General features: G+C 46.6%; 9 protein-coding genes across 9 annotated transcripts; 6 read left to right on the top strand and 3 right to left on the bottom strand.

Moving 5' to 3' along the window:
• Positions 1-364: 364 nt before the first annotated feature.
• On the top strand, positions 365-1889 carry N7500_004314 (putative 60S ribosome biogenesis protein Mak11; the record flags this gene model as incomplete). The annotated part of the gene is made up of 2 exons (XM_056675460.1): positions 365-1279; positions 1332-1889. The coding sequence occupies 2 exons, from the start codon at positions 365-367 to the stop codon at positions 1887-1889; spliced, it is 1473 nt and encodes a 490-aa protein (XP_056535985.1).
• A 591-nt stretch (positions 1890-2480) lies between these two features.
• N7500_004313 (translation initiation factor eIF2 subunit gamma) lies at positions 2481-4673 on the top strand (the record flags this gene model as incomplete). Its single annotated transcript, XM_056675459.1, has 10 exons — positions 2481-2748; positions 2857-2878; positions 2934-3159; positions 3243-3253; positions 3332-3348; positions 3404-3417; positions 3496-3528; positions 3599-3716; positions 3779-4583; positions 4643-4673. The coding sequence occupies 10 exons, from the start codon at positions 2481-2483 to the stop codon at positions 4671-4673; spliced, it is 1545 nt and encodes a 514-aa protein (XP_056535984.1).
• Positions 4674-5766: 1093 nt separating this feature from the next.
• On the top strand, positions 5767-7401 carry N7500_004312 (zinc metalloprotease; the record flags this gene model as incomplete). The annotated part of the gene is made up of 5 exons (XM_056675458.1): positions 5767-5781; positions 5871-6053; positions 6116-6862; positions 6918-7110; positions 7169-7401. The coding sequence occupies 5 exons, from the start codon at positions 5767-5769 to the stop codon at positions 7399-7401; spliced, it is 1371 nt and encodes a 456-aa protein (XP_056535983.1).
• A 325-nt stretch (positions 7402-7726) lies between these two features.
• N7500_004311 (uncharacterized protein) lies at positions 7727-8239 on the bottom strand (the record flags this gene model as incomplete). The annotated part of the gene is made up of 1 exon (XM_056675457.1): positions 7727-8239. One exon carries the CDS (start codon positions 8237-8239, stop codon positions 7727-7729), a length of 513 nt encoding a protein of 170 aa, XP_056535982.1.
• A 554-nt stretch (positions 8240-8793) lies between these two features.
• Positions 8794-9317, top strand: N7500_004310 (mitochondrial 54S ribosomal protein bL34m; the record flags this gene model as incomplete). The annotated part of the gene is made up of 2 exons (XM_056675456.1): positions 8794-8870; positions 8951-9317. The coding sequence occupies 2 exons, from the start codon at positions 8794-8796 to the stop codon at positions 9315-9317; spliced, it is 444 nt and encodes a 147-aa protein (XP_056535981.1).
• Positions 9318-9780: 463 nt separating this feature from the next.
• On the bottom strand, positions 9781-13042 carry N7500_004309 (putative zinc metalloprotease; the record flags this gene model as incomplete). Its single annotated transcript, XM_056675455.1, has 3 exons — positions 9781-9966; positions 10026-12097; positions 12148-13042. 3 exons carry the CDS (start codon positions 13040-13042, stop codon positions 9781-9783), a joined length of 3153 nt encoding a protein of 1050 aa, XP_056535980.1.
• Positions 13043-13833: 791 nt separating this feature from the next.
• N7500_004308 (uncharacterized protein) lies at positions 13834-16488 on the top strand (the record flags this gene model as incomplete). Its single annotated transcript, XM_056675454.1, has 3 exons — positions 13834-13986; positions 14055-15595; positions 15672-16488. 3 exons carry the CDS (start codon positions 13834-13836, stop codon positions 16486-16488), a joined length of 2511 nt encoding a protein of 836 aa, XP_056535979.1.
• A 524-nt stretch (positions 16489-17012) lies between these two features.
• N7500_004307 (CAZyme family GH18) lies at positions 17013-18981 on the top strand (the record flags this gene model as incomplete). The annotated part of the gene is made up of 5 exons (XM_056675453.1): positions 17013-17021; positions 17051-17956; positions 18017-18152; positions 18246-18490; positions 18550-18981. The coding sequence occupies 5 exons, from the start codon at positions 17013-17015 to the stop codon at positions 18979-18981; spliced, it is 1728 nt and encodes a 575-aa protein (XP_056535978.1).
• Positions 18982-20056: 1075 nt separating this feature from the next.
• N7500_004306 (uncharacterized protein) lies at positions 20057-20695 on the bottom strand (the record flags this gene model as incomplete). Its single annotated transcript, XM_056675452.1, has 1 exon — positions 20057-20695. The coding sequence occupies one exon, from the start codon at positions 20693-20695 to the stop codon at positions 20057-20059; it is 639 nt and encodes a 212-aa protein (XP_056535977.1).
• Positions 20696-23465: the final 2770 nt, after the last annotated feature.

Genomic DNA, 23465 nt, shown 5'->3' with positions numbered 1-23465 from the left:
GTACCTGGGACTTCATAAGAATTCACTTTGAAAGGGAAAAAATATTTTTTGATTAAGGGTAAGGATATTGTCTACTTTAATGAACTATAAAATGGTGAAAGACTTAGGTGTTTTCAAAAAATCCTCATCAACTGGTAACGGTATTATTGTTCTGACATTCAGTGCTCCGCTTGCGTATGTAAGGCCTTAGGCATAAATTCTAGACACCATATATTTAGGGTCTCAAGGCACTAAGGCTACAAGGCATAAGTTCCCTATCAAGGCGGCCGATAAACAACTGGCAGAAAATCAAGAAAAAAAGTTGTCCGCCCTTCAAGCTTTCACATCTACAATATACAAACCACAATCATTATTTGAGTAAATCATGGTCAAACGCAAGAGAACCGATGCCCCCAAGGAGGGAAAGACGGCTGGTACCCCTCCCAAGATAACCAAATCCGCCCCGACTCCCTCAGAGACTCCCGATGCGGCCCTCACTATCCAAGTGGTCACAGGTTCTTATGAGCGGGTGCTTCATGGCTTTACAGTCGGAATCCCAGCCTCCAGCCTGAAATCAAAGGCTGAGGCTGACCCTTCAGCCATCCAATGCATGGATACTTTCTTATTCGAAGCCCATGGATCTGCAATTCGTTGTTTAGCATTGTCGCCAATTCCTAAACCCACCGACCCGGTCGATGCCCAAAAGGTGATGCTGGCCAGTGGTAGTACAGATGAGCGCATCAATTTGTACTCAATCTCCGCTGCACCGCCTGCCGTGAATGAGGACTATCCATCTGTGCCGACCTTCGCCGGAAACAAGATTCTCGAAAACCCGCGGAACCGTGAGCTAGGAAATTTGTTGCACCACACTGCCAGTATTACCTCATTGAGCTTCCCTTCACGAACCAAACTGCTCGCAGCCGGAGAGGACAACACAATCTCTGTTTCCAAGACTCGTGACTGGACCGTCGTATCGACTATCAAAGCCCCAAACCCAAAAGTTCAAGGTCGCCCAAGTGGTGACACGGCGCCTCCCGGGGCTGCTCCATCTGGAGTGAACCACTTTGCAGTGCACCCCAGTATGAAACTGATGCTGAGCGTTGGACGAGGAGAGAAATGTATGAGATTGTGGAATCTCGTGACCGGCAGAAAAGCTGGTGTGTTGAACTTCACCAGGGAGATCCTACAAGGTGTCAAGGAGTCGAGATGGAGCACTGGAGAAGGTCGACGCATTGCATGGGACTCCGAGGGAGAGGAATTCGCTGTTGCTTTCGAATGGGGTGCAGTTGTCTTTGGAATCGTAAGTTGTTCGGACGATATACACTTGATTCAATTTCTGACTATCAGTGCAGGATTCGATTCCAAAATGTAGAGTTATCCCTAGCCCGCGGAGCAAACTTCACCAGATGAAGTATGTTGCGTTGCCTTTGACTGGTAATGAAAAAGAAGATTTCTTGGCCGTTTCGACAGAGGATGGCCGAGTGATCTTGTATTCGACCAAAGAACTGAAAGATTCGGAGGATGATACCGAATGCTCGATTCCCTATGCCACGCCTGTTGCTCAGGTCGGTGGAAAGCAAGCTGGGTTCCCTGGCCGCATCAAGGATTTCGACATCCTCACTCTCGAGGGTCAAGCAAAGGAATTCCGCAACGACTTCTTAGTCGTCACCGCCAACAGTGATGGAATCGTCCGTGTTTGGAAGGTTGCTGGGAAAGAAGTTACAGCAGCAAAGCAAGAGAAGAAGGATACCACTCAGGTTGGAAAGCTCTTGACTACCAATGAAACTGGTAACCGCATCACATGCATGGCTTCCTTCGTTATGTTGCCTGCGGAGGATCCGTCTACCCTGATAGACTCTGAAGATGACTCTGATGAAGTGGAGTCATCGAGTGATAGCGACGATGAGTAACGTCTCATTGCTCTCAACTGTTATACCCTTTGTACCGTCAAATAGAAATCCCCAGTGGCAACCAATGTATCATGAGTATGAGAAGAATCGAGTCTATTACCCTCAGAAAATAATTATGAATATATTTTGACATGTTTCCATTCAAGCTGAAATTCCAACCCAAGTTTTAATAATTTAAGGATGTTATCGTCTCTATAGACCTGGTGTGGCACACCCAATGGTGTATACCTTGGGAGGACAAGGATTTTTCTTAGGACAAGTGAATCATCCACAATGAACCACCACACACAACATACAAGATTTAATTTATATGGATTGACTAAAATCAACAGCAATTGAATTATATCTATTTCCAGTATATTTACCATAACCCTTATAACGTAGAAGAAATGTAGAGTTGCCATCCTGACACCGCCCGGCTCTCCACTACACACAATCCCCCACCTATATTCTTTCATTATCATATCGCCCGCGGGAAGCAATTTTCATCGACCTTCCACCTCCTACCGTACCACCAGCCTCGTGCGACCACCTGTTTTCATTCAACGACGCCGCAGATCGCGAGTTGATTTTCTAACTTATTTCGCAATTATGGCTTCCAACGGCGATTTCTCCGACGAGGGATCCCAGCCCGGCTCACCTTTACTCGATGCTCACAACGCTCGCGGAGAGATCGAGGACCAGGAGCCTCTGGAGCAGGAGGAGAAGCCTCTCAAGTCAGCTATGAAGAAGGCTGATCACGCTCCTCAACCGAAGCGCCCAGAGCTGCCTGAGCAGCCTAACCCAGAAACCCTCGACCTTTCCACATTGACGCCTCTTTCGCCTGAGATTATTGCCCGGCAAGCTACTCAGAACATCGGTATGTGATCTGTGATTGTTGGGTTTTTGAAAGTTTCATGTTCGAAAATGCACTTCCTTTGTTCGATTCCAATTTTCCGCGCAACTGATTTACTGACGGGATTATCAGGCACGATCGGTCACGTCGCTCAGTTAGAAATCCTCTCTCACCCTTTCCTTTCTACACGCATACTTACATAACTATAGCGGCAAATCTACCGTCGTCAAGGCCATTTCTGAGGTTCAGACCGTTCGCTTCAAGAACGAACTCGAGCGTAACATCACCATTAAGCTTGGTTATGCTAATGCGAAGATCTACAAGTGTGACAGCCCCGAGTGCCCCCGGCCCACATGTTACAAGAGTTTCAAGAGTGAGAAGGAAGTCGACCCGCCATGCGAGCGTGAAGGATGTAACGGCCGTTACCGTTTGCTGGTATGTACTCCTACCACCTCCCCTCTGAAGTCCAAACTCGGAGCTTTTCTTCTCAAGTGGTCCTAATCTAACTTATGATACAGCGTCATGTCAGGTATCATCAATCCCCAATATATGCCCCCGGAGGCTCCCCTTTGTTGAAGACAAGCTAACCTTGAATCTCTCAAAAAAGTTTCGTTGATTGCCCAGGTATGTTTGCTAAATCCGTCTCTGTTCAAACCTCGACACTGCTAACTTTAAATAGGTCACGATATTCTTGTTAGTATCCGTTCTCTTGCGCATCTTGGGCGATTTTTTTTTTTTTTTTTGGAGTTGATGCTGACCAGCTTTGCACAGATGAGCACCATGCTTTCAGGAGCCGCGGTCATGGTAGGTTCACTCCTCACTGCAGCAGTTAAATTTTGAAGATATCAGTAATGAACTAACATCATTTTGATAGGATGCCGCCCTCCTCCTGATTGCCGGAAACGAAACCTGTCCCCAACCCCAGACCTCGGAGCACTTAGCTGCCATTGAGATCATGAAGCTCAATCACATCGTCATCCTCCAAAATAAGGGTAAAATTATGGTTCCTGCAAATTGTCAATGAAAAGAAGCACTGACATCAAAAACACAATAGTTGACCTTATGCGAAGCGATAATGCCCTTGAGCATTATCAGTCGATTCTCAAGTTCATCCGTGGTACCGTTGCTGATGGATCGCCCGTTATCCCAATTTCAGCGCAATTGAAGTACAACATCGATGCTGTCAACGAGGCACTTGTTCATACCATCCCCATCCCTATTCGCAACTTCGAGGCTACTCCTCACATGATGATCATCCGTTCCTTCGATGTCAACAAGCCCGGTGCCGAGATCGATGAGCTCAAGGGCGGTGTTGCCGGTGGTTCCATCCTTACCGGTGTCGTAAAGCTGAACGATGAGATCGAGATTCGTCCGGGTCTCGTCACCAAGGACGAGCAGGGCAAGATTCAGTGCCGTCCCATTTTCTCCCGTATTGTGTCTCTCTTCGCTGAGCACAATGATCTCAAGTTTGCCGTGCCTGGTGGTTTGATCGGTGTCGGTACCCGTGTCGATCCCACGCTTTGCCGTGCCGATCGTCTCGTCGGTTTCGTTCTCGGTCACCGTGGCCGTCTTCCCGCTATCTACACTGAGATTGAGGTCAACTACTTCCTGCTCCGCCGCCTCCTCGGTGTCAAGACCGCCGACGGAAAGCAAGCCAAGGTCGCCAAACTTGCTAAGAACGAAGTCCTGATGGTCAACATCGGTTCCACCGCTACCGGTGCTAAAGTCCTCGGTGTCAAGGCCGATGCTGCCAAGCTCAGCTTGACCAGCCCTGCCTGTACTGAAGTCGGCGAGAAGATCGCCATCAGCCGCAGAATTGAGAAGCACTGGCGTCTGATTGGATGGGCCAACATTGTTGCGTAAGTCTACGAGTTTGGTATTACTTCTGATGACAAATGCTGACTATTTTAATTCGCAGTGGTAACACCCTCGAGCCTGTGCAGCAGTAAAGCAATCATTTGAACGATTTCCCAGTTCGAAACAGGGAGCTTGGGGAATGAGGTCTGTTATGTCGGAGAATTTGATTTGCACATAAATCTTGCTATATCCCCGGACAACAGTCTCAGCCCCACCTACCCTCGAACACGAGTCTTGCGATCTATGATTGCAAAAAAGTTTATGGTCATGACGGGTCGGAAGATTAAAGACGTGATTTAACTGATTCCCCGGGCTGAATAGAGAAGATGGAGAGGACATCCTGTATCGTCGCCACCTTGGTCGCTTTACCTCTTCTTGCATGTCAGCGACCAGTGGTCTGCGACTGCATGGTAGGGTTTGATCTGAGGGACGGACGACGAACGGGATGCAGGTGAAGTCGGCAAATAAGATATGTGCTTTTTATTTCCATCGTACAAGGGAGTTGTTTCCAAGAGGTTTCGTGTTCATTGCTTATTTTTTGTCTGCATCATCGGATCTTATGTAGATATACAGGTCTGTGGTCAAAAATGCAGGGAAACTAGGCCCAGCAAAATTTAAGAGCTTCCGCATGTTTAATCATACTGGGCTGTTCGTCTGATAAAAAATATGTAAATCTTCTGCAAGTACATGCTCACAATAGATGCTCCGCGTGCTAGATGTATATATTCTACGCCCACGGGAGTTATGAGTACTATCACCCCGCAGAGGAATGACTATGTGCTCCAAGCCACCGGGTATTTTTCTGTGAAAATTAGATGGAAGGCCCTAATGATGCTAAGATTTTGACAGATGATATTCGATTCTTCGAGTGTTGTCTTGTTCGACCTCTACAGGGCTCCTAAAGACTTCAGCAATGGCATTAGCACAAGTCCTTTACAGTCAAATGTTAGTAGACAAGACCTAGTAAACTCCAATTAATTCCTTGCCTCATACCTTAGATATTCATAGGAAAATAAACAAGACGCCAGTTAATTAATAGGCGTAATTCCTGAGGTTGATGTTGCGTTAGGCCCCATAGTCCCGAGATCATGCATGGAATCTGACTAAGGCTGCCGATAATAACAAAGTAGCATCTTCTGCCTTGAGCAACATCCCCTTTCTTCGCCTAGTTGCGCGATTCCAATAATGTATATCCTCGAGGTAAGTTGAAGTGAATGGAATCCCATCATGTTTACATGGTGAAGTTGCCTATCCCCGTGGACATGTCGCTAATGACTGCTTCCCTCCAGCAATTGGCGCGCTTGCTCGATCGCCCGCTCTTCCCATGGAAGAACGTGCTTGTGGGCTTTTCACTGGGCCAGTTTGTTCTTGAAGGGTTCCTCTCACTTCGGCAATACAAGTTTTTGCAACGGACGAAGCCTCCACAGGTCCTCGCAGGAGAGGTTACCCAGGAGGTCTTTGACCAGAGCCAGGTATGAACTCGTTGATGACGAAATCATACTATTCACAGATGCTGATTGGAATATCATTACAGGCATACGGTCGCGCAAAGGCGAAGTTCAGCTTCGTCTCCGGTCTTTACGGTCAAATCCAAAACCTTGCATTCATCTACGGCGATGTCCTCCCCAAGATCTGGGGCCTCAGCGGTCTACTGCTGGCTCGGTACCTCCCCGGTCGGTTCCAAGGTGAAATCTGTCAAACATTGGTATTCTTCTTCGGTTTCAACATTCTAAGCACTATCCTCTCGCTACCCATCTCGTACTACAACACGTTTGTGCTCGAGGAGAAGTTCGGTTTCAACAAGCAGACGGTCAAGCTTTGGGTTACGGATATGCTCAAGGGTCAGATGCTTGGAATTGTCCTGGGGACTCCCATTATCACTGCCATTCTTAAGATTGTTCAGAAGTTCGACACCTCGTTCTACTACTACCTCTGGCTCTTCGGTGTCTTCCTCCAGGTCTTCGCCATTACTATCTACCCCATTGCGATTCTGCCTCTGTTCAACAAGCTATCACCTCTTCAGCCCGGCGAACTCAAAACCGGTGTCGAGAACCTGGCCAAGAGACTCAACTTCCCTCTCTCTGAGCTGCACGTCATTGATGGCAGCAAGCGTAGTGCCCACAGCAATGCCTACTTCTACGGTCTACCATGGAAGAAGCACATTGTCATCTACGATACTTTGATTGAGAAGACTGAGCCTGAGGAGGTCGTTGCTGTGCTGGGCCATGAGCTTGGCCACTGGAGCCTCAGCCACACCACCAAACTTTTCGGCATTGCCCAGGTACGAATCTGCTCAGTTTCCCTTCTGGTGAATGATCACTAACTCTGTAATCTAGGCCCACATGTTCTACATTTTCGCTCTCTTCTCTGTCTTTGTCAACAACAAGTCGCTGTACCAATCATTTGGATTCGTGAATGAACAGCCTATCATGATCGGTTTCTTGCTCTTCTCCGATGCCCTGGCTCCTATGGATGCTGTTGTGAAGCTCCTCATGAACATCCTCAGCCGGAAGTTCGAATTTGAGGCTGGTATGTTCCGTTTCGATATATCCCCTATATATTCACTTTTACTAAAACTATCACACAGATGCATTTGCCCAGAACCTTGGTTACTCTGACAAGCTTGCTTCCTCGCTCCTGAAACTCCAGATTCAGAACCTGAGCACCATGGATGCCGATCCAATCTACGCTAGCTACCACTACTCCCACCCGATTCTCACCGAGCGTCTCGCTGCGCTTGGCTGGAAGGGCGGCAAAGTCACCAGCAGCAAGGAGGAGGACAGCGAAAAGCCCGCCAAGGCCGCGGACCGTGAGCTGTAAATCGGATTCTTGTTGTGCTGGCGATTTTCATATGATATTGCTATGACCTTTTTTTTGTATTAGTGACATATTGGGGTACCAGGTACCAATCTCGAGAAGCAAAAGCGAGGCTTGGAAAGATTCCATTATGTATTGATTGGATTGTAGCAATCCGTCTAAACTCTAAATGACACTTTTTGTCCAGACATGACATGCGAGCAGTACTTTTTTTGTACGTCCAAAACCCAACCCAGCCCAGAGTAATAGAGCAATAGAACGAATGAAAGAAAAGAGACTCCGACCCAATGCAGCAACGCCCACAACCAAATATAAACCCACACCACACTCAATCGGATTCCTCAGCCTCAGCCTTGGCCTTGGCCTTACCCTTCTTCTCGGCCAACCGTCTCTCCTTCTTCTTCCGCTTGCGCTCCTCCTTATCAATACCAGCCTCCTGATTCGCAAAAGCCTCAGCCTCTACGCCGAACTCAGCGTCATTCATAACAATATCATCACTCTCGTCCAGCTGTTCGTGCTTGTTGGTCTGCGCAATCCCCGCAGCAACATCCAGATAGTCCTCTCCGGGGTTCTGCTTCGCGACAGTCAAATCTCGACCGAGGAGCTCGCCAGCTAGACCCGCTTGCACGCGCTTCAGGTTGTGCAGGATCAAGTTCGGCGCTGCGGCGGTCGTCCGGGAGACGGGGCCGTGCTCGCTGATGCTGGCGTTGGGTTGCAACGATGGGTCTGTCGCGGCGCGGTCCAGGTAGGCGGCTAGGAATTCCTGCGCTGCAGACTGGCTGATTGTCTGTGTGCTTTGCACTGTGACTGGGGGGAGGGCCTGGGGACCTTGAGTTGCCATTTCGGTGGAATTGGTATTCTTCGTCGGGGATATAGGGTGGTTTTTTAAAGATAAAGGTGGCGGGTGAGGGCGATTATGGACTTGATTCGCTCGGTGTGGGATATACAGAGCTGGGAAGGCAGTTTCTCTCAAGTTCAGTGAGACTGGCGAGCAGGACGGAAAGTTGCACGGGCGACGTTGAGCATTTCGCATCTCGAGATCAAAAAAGTTCGGTGACGCTAGTCCCAATCGGGTATGTCTTCTTAACGGGATGCGCTGTAACTATAGTTTGATCTTTATTGACTGCTAAAAACATAGCTATATGATAGTTATAAGGTGTAAATGATAGTCACACACTGAAAATTAATCCATTTTCATCCACTATATATCCCAAGAAAAATATCGTACATAATTGTAGACATACATCTCTAGGCGGGTCCGTGCCAGCGGCTCCGCGCTTAATTTTCTGTCTTCCGACGCCGCGTCTTGTCCACCAGGCCTCGCTCGATCTCCAACTCTAGAAAGCTCCTCAATCCCGCCTCAACCGCCCTCCAAACACAGTCAGGGTCCTTAAAATGTTCTGCCTCCGCGCCAGGGCCATGCCCTCAACCTTCCGGGCCACCACATCGGCCATGCGAACTCCAATGAACAGGTACGCAACCCCCCCAAACTAGCAACCTTCCCAACCTCGAAACCAACCAAACAGCTAACACTTTACTCCACCGGAAATAGATTCGCCCAAGTCCCGCAACAGCTAAGCACACCCTCCACAATGCTCTCATCCCGATCCTTCTCCCTCCTCTCAACCCCAACTCGCTTCCAACCATCGCGAACACTCGGCGCCCGCCTCTCCTCGCCAATCACAACCGCAACCGCTTCCGCCTTCTCACCTCTGTCATCACTCCGCTCCCAGAAGGCACCCTCGCAGTCCCGCTCATTCTCCGCAAGTGCCTCCCTAGGTGTGCGTCGTGTGACATTCCGCCCATCACGACGGGTTCAAAAGCGCCGCCATGGATACTTGGCGCGCAAGAAGGACAGGAATGGCCGCAAGACTCTTATCCGGAGAACCCTTAAGGGCCGGAAGGAGTTGAGTTGGTAGTTTTATTCGTTTCGGGCCTGACCCTTCAATTATTCGGGAATTGGCGTGGAAAATGTCGGGATTTATACCATAGAGGACCAGTGTGGTTTGGATTGATTGCAATCCATATCGTGTCATAGTGATGGTGGAAAGGAATCAGGGGTCAATTACCGATTTATCCATACTTGGGACTATCACGGTTTTCAAGATTGGATCCGGGTTCAGACAAGACGGTTGTTGGCGGGTCTTGTCTGGCGTGTACCATATTTAACTCTCCTGAGGATGTGTGTGACTATATTTATAGTGCAAAATTTTCAGCTTTGTTTTGTTTCACTCGAGATTCCGGTTTCTACTGAGTTGCAGCTTGTTTGCAGCAAGTAATAGAGTAGTTTCATCACTGTCTAAGATATGTAGTCTCTCGACACTACAGTTCCATCTACGTGATCCTCCTCGCTACCCATGTATGGATTGTTCATCAGACGTATCACTCGTCGTCACTTTCATCCTCGCTATACTCCGATCCAGTCTCAGAGTCCTCATCTTCATCATCTTCATCATCGTCCTCATCTTCTTCCTCGTCACCAACTTTCAGACCATAGTCATCCTCGAATTCCTTTAGAGGCTGGACTGTGGGAGTAAAGCCGGAAGATTCAAAGCCTTGCTTGATGGTCTATTCGTAATCAAAAGTTAGCAATCCATATCGGCAGTGAAGACCGGGGAACAACTCACATCTTCCAATACAGTTGCGCAGGTGATGACCATGTTTGCAGTCTTCGGGTCAAACAACGGCAGGATGATATCACGTAGAGCACCCTTGATCTGGTCAGTGGTGATAGCGCGAACATTCTTGAGCATCTTCTCCTTATAGTCGCTGGGCAAGTTGCGAATGACCTGGCGGATGAAACTGCCCTGGGCAGCATTCGCGGCAGTCATCTGCTCATTGGCGTAGTTGACCACAATGCTGCTGATAGCACCCTCCAGCATCAAAGGATCGAAAGGCGTAGCACCAGACAGATAATTCTCAACAATCTGCTTGCTAGACTCGAACGCCTTGTGGGCATTCGGGGACCGGTACACATCGAAGTTGACAAAGCCTGTGTCGATGTTGTAACTGAAGTTAGTACCGTATGCCAGACCAGTACCGCGGACTGCAACCCAGAGAGGACCCTCGACAGCGTTCATGTACGAAATCGCGACCAGTAATGCGGGCAGATCCGGGGAATCGTACGAGTCCAGACCACGGGCGGTGGCGTAGGCGAAAGACGAGTCGACAGTCGGCATGGGGACAATGTAAGACTTGCCGCCAATGTTCTTGCCAGCATCGCTCAGCCGGGATCGTCGGTCAGTGATGGGAATTAACTCAGTGCTGGTACCCAGGGTCTCAGCAAAGGGCTTCCAAGCCGAGACTGGGTTCTGGAGTTTCTCAAGGTCGGCAATGACAATGACGCGCACGTTGTCAGGCTTGAAGAGAGATTTGCGGATCTCCTCCATGCGGCTCACAATTTCCTCCGGCTTCTCAGCAAGCAGACGCTTGACACGCTTCAAGTAGCGAGCCTTCACCAAGGTGGAACGAGCACGGGTGATCGACTCATCTGCGTAGTGAACCATCACATGTACAGCAGCAAGCATGTCGTCACCACTGCGCTTGGAGTCGGGCACGTCGGCCAACAGACGGGAGTTGATAGCCCGGAGTCTCTCCACGTCGAAGACGGACTCCCAGCAAAGCTCTTGCAGCCAGGCGACGGCATGAGTATACTTCTCCAGCTCAACCTGGAAAGAGATGCGGAGCATCTCCGAGTTTCCAAGACCACGAGCAGTCTCCATCGAATATCCGACAGTGTCTCTCTCTAATTCAACCACGACCTGCTCAAAGTCAATTGTCTTGCCATCGCGTTGCACCGGAATGTTAAAGAACGCCTCGGTGTAGATGGACAACAATGGACGCAACTGGACGGGGACGGAATCAGCAGAGATGAGAACTGATAGCTGGACAAAGCTACTAGGGATATGCTCGAAGTGAATGAAAAGGGACTGATCAGACTTGTCGGCATCGACAAGGGATTGGATCTTGTTGTCGGGGCGTCCAGCCTTCAAAGCAGCACCCGAACGAGCTGTGCTGGTCTCCATGAAGTGAATTGACTCAGTTCCGGGGATAGCGAATTTTTCGAGTAATTCCTGCGGAATCTCCTTGTCGTTCTCTGCCTTGGCCCTTTCGAGTTTGTCGGCAAGCTCCTTCAGGCCCTTCTCGCCGAGACGCTCCTTCTGCGCAGCGGCCCGGTCCTCCTCGTCCTTTTTCAGTGAGGCGGACATTTTCTGGGATGGGATACCCAAGATAGTGACGTGGGGCGCATCTGAGATCCATTTCTTAATGAAAGCGCGCCACTGGTCCTCGGACCAGGTCTCAAGGACATCATATTCCTTGAGAGATGCGACGTCCATCAAGGTCGAGCCATCACGCTTTCCGAATAGGAAATCAGAGATAACGTACTCTGCGAATGAAGAGGCAGAAGACTCAGTCGAGAACTTCCAGGTTCGGCGCTGTCGGGCGATGCACTCTTTCAAGTACTTCAGATCCAATTCCTTGGCCATGGCATCTTGAAGGATCTCAAAGAATCTCTTTTCAACGCTCTCTAGCTTCTCTGTTTCCACACTAGTCAACGTGAAACGAACTTCCATGCTAGGGTGGTCCTCGGTTGCATAGTAAACGGCACTGGCGAGCTGTTCTTTCTCAACAATGATGTTCTCTAGCAGAGCTGCAGATGAACCAGCCAGGTACAAAAGTGTCACATTGAGAGCCCCAGCTATGATACCGTAAGTATTTCATCTCGAATGTTGCGGGTTTGAATCTTACATAAGATGGGATCAGTGCAGTCGGGTCCCATAAATCGAATTTCGATTTCACCAAATGATTCATCCTCCTCGGGGAACTCAACCTTCTGAGTCACGGACTTCTCCAGGTAGGGAGCCTGCTTGGAATCCACCCAGGGTCTCTTGAATGGTGCATCTGGGCTAGGAATGACATCCAAGATGGTGTCTTCGAACTCGTCCAAGATTTCTAGCATGTTTTTTTGGTCGACTTCTCCGGTGAGGATCAGGCACAGATTTTTGGGCTGATACATCTCTCGGTGGAACTCGCGAATTCGTTCCGCAGGCAAGACACGAAGTTGTTCCATCATACCTCCCGTCTCATAGCGGAAGCCCACACCAGGTGGGTAGGTCAATCTCCGGGCTGCCAGGTCGATCAGCTCAGCGGCATTGTTCTGTACACCCTGCATCTCGGAATACACGACACCGGCATCATTTCCAGAGCCGTCGACGTGGTGGACCTCAGTATAACAGCCTTCGTCAGTCAGAGTAGGAGCAATCACATGCTCCAGGTAGACTGGTAGGATACGAGCAAAGCCTTCCCAGCCTGCGGTATCGAGCGTGTAGGCAGTGTGATCAGTTGCCGTCCAGGCATTGGTGCTGGAGTACACGCGGGTAGCCAGCTTGTCCAAGAAGCCCTTGTAGCGGTAATTACGTGAACCCATGAAGCACAAGTGCTCCAGAGTGTGAGGGGCACCCGAATCGTCGTGAATCTCGGTGGCAAGCACAAAATAACCATTCACTTTGGGACCTGGCTGGTCGATAACGACTACTCTCATCCCGGTGCGTTGTGATTCATACTGAGTGAACTCGCTCGGTGAGTAATCAGGTTTGAACTGCTGGAGCAGTTTGAAGTGACTGTTCTGCACCGAGGGCGACATATTGATCAATGGGGCAGACCCAGTGAAGATACTTCGCCGTAAGCTTGACAGTCTGATGGTTTTCGTTAGCAATTCGTCTCCCTTGATTGAATTTTGGCAAAAATCGTGAGTTCGTAATTTCAAGATGAGGAATAGTCTGATAACAAGTACGACCATCACAACTCGGACGAGAGAAGAATGTTTACCCCGAGTTGAGTCTGGAGAAAACGCAAAACAAAGCAGCAACAAGTGTATCTTTTCCTAATCATGTCTTTTTCAGGAAGCACCCAGCAGACATGCGACATATGGCCAAGCATAAATGACATAGGTGGGGTGGCGAGCAGAGATTTGAGGATAGAAGGTCGTCGATACCCCTCCATAGACAATAATAACTGAGACTGTAATTCACATTGACTTACAGAGAACACGTTCTTGTCCGACTTAGACTTGGGAGAATACGAGACACGGTGAGTCTAAGATGTCTCCAAAAGTGTGTTGGACCCGGAGTTTTCAATGTTGGGGGAGAATTTCCCGTTTCCCTTACAAAGCGGACAACTGAAAGAATTTATATAACAAAGAAGAGAAAGATTAGATTTCGAATCGTTCGCATCCAATTCAAAGGATTTATAGTATTGAAATTTCTTGAATTTAGAGCTCTATAAACATACAGTATACACCACGTGGGGGCGGTGACGCCCAAAGTCACGGGTTATAGCTCAACACTCCCTTTACGTGTCCCTCTACTTTCCAAGCTACAAGGCTTGTATCCGCTGATAATTTGTGCTTTATTATCAGCTGGAAAAGTTGGCATCATGCCAGGGAATTCTGAGGAGCTGTGTCAAGCCGTGCTAGGCTTCGTCACCGAGGGCACGTATCCCGAGGAGAATGTAGTTGCTGGTAAATTTCCGGCAGCTGCTCTCGCCAGGGAACTCGAGCTTATATCAAAGGCGCGTGAGCAGGTAGAGGTACGGGATATCCAGTGCACATATATGCTCGCCAATGATTACTGACCAGCGATGCTTTGCTTGATTAGAATGAGATTAGCTCCTTGAGTCGCGAGAACACCACCTTCGATGCCGATGACTGGATTATTCAAGCGAAGCAACTTCATGCCGACATAGAACGCTCAAGAGTGACTGCACGAGAAATAGTCGCTCAGCATGAACATACTGAACCCCTGCAGGCGAAGGTTGAAGATGCGAGGGCAAAGGTCGCGTTGGTCGAGACGGAGATTGCCTTCAATCAGGCCGTAGCCGGTACCTTAGAGGAGGTGCACCGTCTATGCCAGCAGCTCGAAGCGGGGCGAGCTGCCCTCAGAAATGGCCAGATCACTGTCGCGATTGAACAATTGGAGTCTACCGACGCAGCTGTTGGAAAGGATGCCTTCTTTACCAATACAAATGTGATGGGTATACTCTCAGACGAGGTATCATCACTGCGATTGGAGATTGTCGAGGCGCTTCGCTCACGCTGGGCTGATCAATTGAAAGTTGACCGACAACAAGGCGAATTCCACGTTTCCAGGGCAGATGCAGATACAGATTCTCTTGAAAGCACTATTACGTCGCTGGCCAGACTGAATATACTTACATCTGCCAACGAGAAACTACAAAAAGATCTCATGTCTGCGATCGTAAATCCGATCTTGCTACCTCGCCCTGATAGGACCAGTCATGGTGTGGTGGTGACGGAGACTAGCATTCGCATTGAGCCCGAGGCCTCAAAAACAACTGCACTGGAGATCTTGGATCGCCTTTCCAGTGTTTTGGGCTACCTGCGACAGAATCTACCGCCATCGGTGTCCGCAAGTTTCTCTGAAACGTTCATTGTGACTATTTCCTCGAAGGCGATCTCCGAGTGGCTGTCACCTGCTATCCCGACGGATCTAGATGGCCTCGCTGAGTTTGAGAACGTTCTGGACCATGTTTTGCAGTTCGCAAAGAAGATAGATTCTTGGGGTTGGACTGGCCAAGAGGAACTCGTCTCGTGGGTCAATCAAGCTCCACGCCTGTGGTTGACTCGACGTAGAGTCGACTCGCTCGATAGCGTTCGCAAAGTCCTTGCCGCCAGTCAAGGAACAACAAAACAGGTCGAACGAATTGAAAAGGAAAAGGTCTCTCAGGCGGAGGGTGATCTATTGGAGAACGAAGGCAATGATGACTGGGATGCGGACTGGGATGACGATAAAGAAGATGAGCCTAAGAAAGCAGGAACAACCAAGCCCGAGGAAGAGGAAGAGGAAGACGTTAGTGCGTGGGGTCTTGAGGAGGAGGAGACTGAAGAGACTCCTGATCAGGCCAAACCAGACGCGGCAGCTTCTACAGAAGACGATGATGCTGATGATGCCTGGGGCTGGGGCGACGAGGATGAAGATGACCATAAAGTAGATAATGAGCCCCCGCAGCCCCAGAACACAGCAGCGACAAAACAAATCGACAAGAAAGATGCAACTGGATCTGTCTCATCAAAAGAGGTCACCCTGAAGGAAGTTTTCACAATCACCGATATCCCCCAGTCTGTTCTTGGGGTCGTTCAGCAACAAATCACCGACTCAAAGAATATTTTGCAGCCTGCGTAAGTCATGCCATCTTTATTATGCCTTTTTTCGGATTCCTCTTCTTCGTGTGGCATCAGGCTAACTAAATATCAGTCATGCCAATTCTCGCGTCGCTTCTTCTGGCGCTGGTCTTCTTGCACTGCCAACCTTGATCCTGGCGATGTTTAAAGCTACATCATCCACATTCTACTCGCTGAAGCTTACTTCGGGGCAGATGTACCTTTATAATGATAGTCTCTACCTTGCTGACGAAATTCGGAAACTGGCCGAGGAACATGATCTCTCCAGACTTCAGCCCGATGTTGAAGCTTTGGAGAAATTTGGCAAACTTGCGTATAGCAAAGAGATGCAGACCCAGCGCACGATCGTCACAGATCTGCTTGACGGAGCCCAGGGATTTGGACAATGCTCTATGCAGCCATTCCAGACAGACTGTGAGAATTCTGTTGGCGCAACCGTTGACCGGATTCGCGATGTTTACAAGGAATGGCAGCCCATACTGTCTCATTCCGCGTTGCTCCAATCAGTGGGATCTCTCCTGTCTACCGTGATCAACAAGGTGGTCATTGACATCGAAGATTTGGGTGATATATCGGAGGATCAGTCGCGGCAACTGGTATCCTTCTGTAACCAACTCTCAAAATTGGAGGACCTCTTCATGCCCGAGACAGATGGTGGTGCCGAGGCATTGCCCGTAACTGCCGTCTACGTTCCAAGCTGGCTCCGTTTCCAGTACATGATCAATATTCTGGAGAGCTCCCTCGCAGATATCAAATTTCTTTGGCTCGAAGGAGAGTTGGGCTTAGAGTTCTCTGCTGAGGAGGTGATTGACCTGATCGAGGCCTTGTTTGCAGAGTCCGATTACCGGCGACGTGCTATTTCGGAGATACGAAGAGCGCCCAGAGGATAAACCCCATTCACACAATAGAAACACGTTTTATTCATCAAATTTAGCTCGAAGCTGCACTGTATTGCAATCAACTATATACATGTGTATGTTGTAATATTGGGACCTGTGAATTACTTCGGGTTAGTTTTGCCGTTCCCGGCCTAGCGCCCTAATACACTGTTTTGTCACCTCTCCCCCTATCCCTCCGACATAAAAGACCTGGTCTGCCCTCTCGACCTCTTGTTCCCTCCCTCTCCCTTCCGTCAACTCCTCTATCTTACACTCATCGCCGCCCCCTTTCTTCCATTCCGGCCCCCACCGATAATTGCGCCTTGACTTTTAGCCCGACGCACTGCCCCTTTTATTTTACCGGAGATACCGCTCGATCCGACGCCTAGCTCGTTCTCCCTTAGGGAATGGAGCAGCCGCCGAGGAGCAGAATTACTGGGATAATCTAGCTAGGCGCCGCATTCTATGATTTTATATTGATACTCTTGGTTCTTCCCAAAGGTGTGACTGGGTAGGAAAAGCGCCGAAATGCAAAGATGGCTAGTGTAAAGACACTTAGTCACTCGTGGCACAGTCGTCCACTGGTAGCGGTGGTAACTACTGTAACGCCTTGAGTGTCACGCTTACTCTTACGGGCCAAGAAGCCATATGGTCTGAGCGAAAGTATTGCTGCGAGGAGGATGAAAACGCCAAATGGAGTGACTGCCAGTGGTATGATTACGGCGGCCGCTCCGAAAATGTCCTTATGGTGGCGGTCGGATTTTGTGATAATGCTTGTCCTTTAGATCGAGTGCGTATAGCATTGGATCAACATGGTGGCCATTGCATGGGTGACGGAGGCCGAGCCAAATGTTGTATTACTAAGTACACCACAGTGAGCAAGAGATCCTACAATGATGCAGAGACCCGAACAGAAGAGGGTGTGAAGGAGTTCATGGAAAATCCTAGCTGTGGGCTTGATGACTATTCATTCAAACGGGATCTAGTTGGTATTAACTATTTCTCGAACAACCTCTCATTGCCAAGTTATCCCCATTCTCTGCCTACCCTTGAGCGGCGCACAAACAGCAGACCTATGGGGATCATGGAAGACCTTGCTTATGAACTCTACATTTTACCCAAGGCAGCTGCGGCCGCTCGGGAGATCTGGAACACGCATGTGGTCTCTGTATATCCTAACCTCAACGTGGAAACAGTCCGCGCCTACATGAGCACGGATCTTGAATGGATGTCTCGAGGATCATGGAATTTTGTGGATCAACTCATTTGCAACATGGCCTTTTTCAACAACATGTTAGGGGGGTCTCATGTGGTCAGCTGCAAGTGCACGACAGCCGATTGCTGTGATCCAAGTGATCCCGAAACTTGCTCAGAGGACGATGATGTCGTTGATGCTAAGAGATCGCTCGACAAAAGAGCTCGCGAGAACGTCCTTGAGCTTGATGATGGTAATGGGAATGTTGTCGTTGTTTCTTGGGTTGTAAGATATTCATTCTTCCCAAAGACGTACTCGACAGCCGCATTCTGACCCGAGTAATAGTATCAGAAACGCGGTGATATCCAGGCCAAAGATCCCATTCTGAACGCAGGATATGAGTACTTAGACCAAGACAACTGCCTGGTTATCGATATTGGCACTGTTCAGATTCCCATCTCCAGACTCACGAGGTATCAGAGTATGTTCCCCCCCTTCTTCAATCACAGCCCTTATATCCGGTTTTCTTACTGATTAGCAATAGTTGAGCATATATTGGAATTGAATACAATAGTTAGATTCCTGCGGGATGCCCACGCGGGTAGACTTCCTTCCGGAGCAACAGCGAGAAACAGCCGGCTCTCAGCAACATTCATCAGGCAGGCACTGAATGCACCAATCCTTACAAATCCCCCCGTCATGATAGGCGGCGACCAGTCCGCGGTGCCCATTTCGCGCGCCATGCAGGCATTGGGAAGTACTCAAAACAGAGCAGACTTCACCCTTCTGCTTAGCCGTTTGAATAACGTCAAATCCAGGGTATGTGCCGGTGAATCTGCTCAGCTAAGTGGGTGTGTTCTAATTACTGTTTTGTCCAGGTCTGGCGCGCTGGGACAGTCACATCCGATAAAATAATGAAGGCTGCTATTAAGGCCGACGACCCCACGCAAGCACTTATATGGCTTCGGGAACCTCTCACCATCATCGCGTACCTGAATCATCCTCTGGTCAATTCCCACATGGTAAGAACGGCAAACATAGTTCGGGCAGAATGGGGCCGGGCAGGGGAAGCCTGGGAGAATGCCGGGGATGTTGTCGAATATGTCCAGGACTGGTGGGATGAATGGATCCGAGACAGCCTTAAACACAGTGCTGCGGAGGTCCGCGCGTGGGTAGAGAAGTGGGCGAAAGAGATGATTCAATTCTGGGCGGTTCGGACGGGCGATCAAGCTGAGGAAGTGAACAATATCTTGGCGAGTCTGAGGAGGCTCGCCTGCGAAGGTGTATCCCGGCCAGGGGTCGGAAACTAATTATTACTAATATCGGTGCCTTAAAATGCCTTATGATGCCTGATTATATACCGCCTTTTGGCACCGCTCTTACAGTGTATTGTAAATAAAGCTCTCAAATGGAAGCCTCCTTCCCGGGTAATATTGAAGCTATTCCCACCATACAAATCTTTAAACTCTCCCATTTCTAGGCATTGAAGCCTCTCATACTAAATTCTCAACAATTTTAAACCCCCCCAACCATACATATCGCCAATCTCATCTATTCCACTGCCCCCTGACCGCATATATCACCGGAGTACACAGTGGGAAGACTTCAACGCCTAGGAATAAGGGAATTCCAGGATTTGTATGGGTGCGAATAGCGTCACATTTAGGCCTAATTCTTAAGGCATCAATATTGTTGACCTTGGAAATTGCCTAGGTAAGAATTCATGTACTTTACTTACTAAGGGCTCTGTTATGGTAATTCAGGTATTCATATTTTCTGCCGGCAAATAATCAGGCATCATCAGGCATATTCAGGCATAAATATTACTAATATTAGTTTCCGACCCCTGGCCGGGATACACCTTCGCACTCGCCTCAGATGCGGAAATCGGTCGGTCTGGATTGACTTGAGGCAATCTTTTTTTCCCTGTCTGAGGGTCAAGCATGTGTCTCGAAATGTCATGAAACTTAGACCTTACTCTGTCCGCTACATAGATCACTTCGGTACTCTGCCAGTTTCGGCCAAATGTTTGCCTTCTTAGCCTTTGGTAATGTGTTTCCATCCACACAATGTCTATGTATCATTTGGTTACTCAATTGGCATACTCTATATTAGAAGTCACGTTCCGCCTGCTGGCGCTCTGGTCGCGGGCGGTGAAAATCGAACCCAGCACAAGTTGCTATAGAGGCGAGTAAGGCTGATGTTCCCCCATTTACAGCAATATAGAGTGCACGTCTCAGAACAGAGGTGCAGAGCGGTCGAGTCTGCATCAGAACTAAGGAGGTTCCCTTGTAAACAGGAATTCTACACAAAGCTAGTATACCCCAGTACAGAGTGGACGCTCTCTCTTCAAATCTTATTGTGCTTGCTCGAATTCTATTCTCATCATCCACAATACACCTCTGGGCAAAAATCATCGATCTTGCTCCAAGACAGGCCCATGTCATCACTATCACACATCATCGTCCAAAGATCCCATAAGGCGAGTGGCCAACACTTCATCCATCCCGGAAAGGGCTCAAAGTCGGCCAAGTTCGGCCACGCTTCGACAACCTTCACATACCGCACAGTATCACCTTGAGTCAGCTCTGCTGCCTGGTCCAGGGTCTCTACCGATGCACCAAGTAGAGTCTGGAGGCATTCCTCATCAATAACGATACACATTCGATATTTGTTGAATTTATCACGTTGGCCCTGTGCATCTACCCATGCCTCGAAGTGAGCGCGAATTGCATCAATCGATGCCCCATTGAACTGTGCCGCATCTTCAATAACAGTTGAACTGTGCTGGGCCCATATTCCGTCATATATCGCAGGGTCTCCCCCGTTGCTAGCATATTTTGCACATTCTTCAAAAAATTCTTCTTTGATGCAGGCCTCGAGGTACTTGATCACGGCAGAGAAATGTGGCTCAGATTCAGGGGTGTAGGTTGTACGATATATGACATATCCCCAGCTCAGATGGGTTTTGAGGTGATGAAACAGCTCCCAGGTGGAATCAGGAGGGCGACGCATGGAGCTCATGTTTCAAGAATAGATGTATTTGATAGCAGTGTCGAAGACCCTAAGCCATAAAGGGTAGTGTGATCAAAAAGAAGAAGAGCGAAAGAGATGCGAGCACGTTGTACTCTGGACGTCTGGGGAGAGCGAGAAGGCTCCAGCACTGCCAGAGAAAGCTACTTATACAAGACTACCAAACAACGATCTAGGCAAACAAGACAAACACGGCAGGAGTAAAGGGGGAGTGTGTAATGTTTTGTACAGTACGGAGTAGCGACATAGCTATCTACATAGACTACGACATCGCCCGTCCATAGGCACCTGGGAGGTGCCCAAGGCCTGTCCACGGTGGGCCTTAGGCTATTTGGATATTTGGATTTTCGAGTGCCTATCTATAACGCCTAAGGCCCACGGGTATACCTACAGTGGGTATACCCACAATACCTACCATTATATAAAGTCACCTAAAATAGATATATGACTCACTAACTTTATATAATAAATAACTATTATCTATACCTATTTTACTAACTCTATATAAAATAGTAGTTTTATTCTATAATATCTATAAATTTTACTAAAATATCTATATATATAAGAAACTAGTATATATATAATATAAATTAGAATAAAATTTTAACTAAAATATATTATATTATATAGTATTTTTATTAACTTATTAAATTATACTATAATAGCTTAAAGATATATATTTAAGTTAGTGGTATATATCTAGTATTTTCTATAAGTAAGATACTACTTATAGATTCTACTTTATCTCTCACTCTAGTATATTTCTTATAGGTAGATCGAAAGATAATTAGTATAATTCTTATTTTATAAGCTTATATTACTAAATTCTATTAATTATATTACTTAAAGACTTATATTATTATTCTAGGAGTTTTAAATCCTTCGATTATAACTTAAGATAGGTATTTAGGTATATTCCTATAGGTATACCTATAGGTATATCTATAGATAAAGATACTTATAGCTAATTAGCTTATAATATATAGTAGGTCTATACTTAATTTATAATCTATTAGATCTATATAAAGTACCCCTTTTACTAGTAATCCTTATTTTATATAGTTATAAGTTATCTATTATAAGTTTAGATCACTTACTCTCCTATAGTTATTATATTATCCCTTATATTATATAAACTATATCCTAACCTAGTACCTATACTATAGGGCCTTCTTTATTTCCTCTAAGCTCCTAACTAGACCTCTCCTATATCGCCGATATATTTAATTCTAACCTTAATCTAAATATTAATCCTAGTCTCTTTAATAGCTAATAGACTTCTATCTTACTAATAGAGTCTAAGTTTACTTAACTAGCTATTCTTAATTACTCTCTTAAATATATTAGCCCTAATTAGAGAAAGTAGTTTATCCTCTATAATATAATAAATAATATATCTAAAGTAAAGTTTATTAAGTAGTAGTAGTACTAAGATATAATAAAAGCTATAGTAGGATACAAAATATATATTAGATATCTAGGAGAACTTCGACTAGGTAGTATATTATATTATAGGCGAACCTTTAGTTATATATCGGATATATAGGGTTATATTACCTTATCTAAGTATAAAGTAAAGCGGTACTAACACACTTAAGCGGTATCTAGCCTTAGATAAATACTAAAAGGGTAGTAAAAGTAAGTCTATATAATAGTCGATTAAGGAGACTATATAGTGTATACTAGTAAGTCTTATATAATTATACCCTTTAAGATAACTAATATATTATATATTAGGCACTAGAGTTATCTTATAACTTAAAATTCTCGAATAATAAATAGGAAAGAGAGTAGATTAAATATTTTACTAGTCTAAACCTCCCTTTCTGGATACTTAAGAGGAAGTAATTTACTTCCTTAATTCGAATAGTATAAAAGGCTCTAGCTAAACCTACTTTACTCTATCCTCGCACTACTTAACACTAGCTTAAGAAATTAGTCGATAAGGAGTAATATATAATTCTCGCTACCTTACTATAAAATATAAAGCTCTTAATCGCCCTTAACTACTAGATATCGCCTTTTTAGTAGGTATTTATAGTAATTATAGGGTACTTTATTAACTAAGACTAGAATTACTATAAGCTCCTACTTAGTTTCGAACCACTTAATAGGGTATATTCTAGTGTGAATCTAAGTAAAGTACTTATAGAGATCTTTAAGAAGCTTAATATTACTAATTATATATTAGCGATTATATTAGATAACGCGTTAAATAATATAACTTTAGTATAGGTAGTTTAAGACTCTATTAACTCCCTTAAACTACTAAATAGCCTAGTAGTTATTTAAATCCCTTATCTTATATATATTATCTAGCTAAGCCTTCGCGAGCTACTTAGATCGGTAAAGGCTAATCCCTAGAATAATACTATAGATCGGAATATTTCTAATATCTAAGCCTAAGCCTAAGCTCGATCGCTCTATACTTTATAGAGTAAATAAGTTATTATATAAACCCTTATTAAGGTAAGTATATCACTTTATTTATTACTTAATATATCTAATAAATATCTAGATTCGAGGGCTTACTATATTTATTAATATAAGCCCCTAATATCGCGATAATTTCTTCTATCTCTAGACTAATAGAGTAAAACTTACACTAATCTAAGATATCTATACCTACTAGAATTCTACCTTCTTAATACTTCGTTATATAAAACGCCTTAGTAAGCCCTATAATAAATACTATAATAATATTAGGACTTAGAAATACAAACTTAGTAAGGTAGAATAGCGGTAGGTTAACTACCTTCTA

The sequence above is a fragment of the Penicillium coprophilum genome (assembly GCF_028826855.1).
Source record: "Penicillium coprophilum strain IBT 35676 chromosome Unknown utg000002l_segment0_segment1, whole genome shotgun sequence".
Lineage (NCBI taxonomy): Eukaryota > Fungi > Ascomycota > Eurotiomycetes > Eurotiales > Aspergillaceae > Penicillium > Penicillium coprophilum.
This window is presented reverse-complemented; position numbering and strand designations above follow the sequence as displayed.